At 52.6% G+C, this 1,441-nt stretch overlaps 1 protein-coding gene across 1 annotated transcript in view; it reads left to right on the forward strand.

Moving 5' to 3' along the window:
* Positions 1–1,286, forward strand: part of LOC106810479 (zinc finger SWIM domain-containing protein 8-like) — a gene marked incomplete at its 3' end in the record, with an annotated part of 15,918 nt that extends 14,632 nt beyond the window's left edge. The window contains 3 exon segments of the mRNA XM_014813858.1: positions 464–538; positions 721–799; positions 1,194–1,286. Coding sequence (XP_014669344.1) covers positions 464–538; positions 721–799; positions 1,194–1,286 — 247 coding nt within the window.
* Positions 1,287–1,441: the final 155 nt, after the last annotated feature.

The raw sequence follows: 1,441 nt of genomic DNA on the forward strand, positions 1-1,441 counted from the left end.
CTCTCTCTCTCTCTCTCTCTCTCTCTCTCTCTCTCTCTCTTTCTCCCTCTCCCTCTCCTTCTCTCTCTATCTCTCTCTCTCTCTCTCTCTCTCTCTCTCTCTCTCTCTTTCTCCCTCTCCCTCTCCTTCTCTCTCTCTCTCTCTCTCTCTCTCTCTCTCTCTCTCTCTCTCTCTCTTTCTCCCTCTCCCTCTCCTTCTCTCTCTATCTCTCTCTCTCTTTCTCCCTCTCCCTCTCTCTCTCTGTGTTTGGTAGATGACAGTGTAATAATGTGTCATGTGAGACAGTCAGAGAGCATCATCTGACGTTGGGTTTCTCTCTCTATCTATCTATCTATCGTAGATGGCAGGGTAATATAATAATATAATAATAATAATATAATATATTAATAATATAATATATAATATATAATAATATATATATATATAATATTACAACACGTCTTTCTCTATCTATCTATCGTAGATGGCAGGGTGACTTCGCTGGTGGAGCTAGCAGCTAAGGAGGCTGCGTGTCACATCCCGTTTGAGGTCGTCGAACATTTCTACCCGCCGGTACCCGAGCAACTGCAGCTACGCATCGCCTACTGGAGCTTCCCTGATAACGAGGAGGACATCAGGTGAGGGAGGGGGAGGGTGGAGAGGAGGGTAGGTAGGGGGAGGGTAGGGGAGGGTAGGGGAGGTAGGAGAGGGTAGGGGAGGTAGGAGGGCGGGTGGGGGAACATTTCTACCCGCCGGTACCCGAGCAACTGCAGCTACGCATCGCCTACTGGAGCTTCCCTGATAACGAGGAGGACATCAGGTGAGGGAGGGGGAGGGTGGAGGGAGGGTAGGGGGAGGGTAGGGGAGGTAGGAGAGGGTAGAGGAGGTAGGGGAGGGTAGGGGAGGTAGGAGAGGTAGGAGAGGGTAGGTGAGGGTAGGAGAGAGTAGGAGAGGGTACGTGAGGTAGGAGAGGGTAGGGTAGAGAAGGTAGGAGGGGGTAGGGGAGGGTAGGAGAGGGTAGGGGAGGGTGGTGCTGCTGCTGCTACTGCTGCTGCTGTTACAGGAGGGTAGGTAAGGGTGGTGGAGCTACCTCCAAGCTTGCCTCTTCACATCTCCTCTTTTCACCACTGCTCTCTACATCTCTGCTTCTCTCTCTTCTTCTCTCTCTCTCTCATTCTACATCTCATCTCTAACGCTCTGCTGCTTGCTTTCAGACTGTACTCGTGCCTGGCGAACGGCAGCGCCGATGAATTCCAGAAGGGGGAGTACCTCTATAAACAAAAGGCAGTGAGGGAAGCTCTTCAGATCGGTGAGTGCTGCGCCACCTGGTGGTGGGGACCGTGGGCGGGAGAGGATCGAGGTGTTGCCATGCCTCTGGTGGCAGGTGTGTGTGTCTGTGTGTGTGTGTGTTTGTGTGTGTGTGTGTGTGTGTGTGCGTGTGTGCGTGCGTGCGTGCGTGCGT

The sequence above is a fragment of the Priapulus caudatus genome, unplaced genomic scaffold (genome assembly GCF_000485595.1).
Source record: "Priapulus caudatus unplaced genomic scaffold, Priapulus_caudatus-5.0.1 Scaffold444, whole genome shotgun sequence".
Classification (NCBI taxonomy): domain Eukaryota; kingdom Metazoa; phylum Priapulida; class Priapulimorpha; order Priapulimorphida; family Priapulidae; genus Priapulus; species Priapulus caudatus.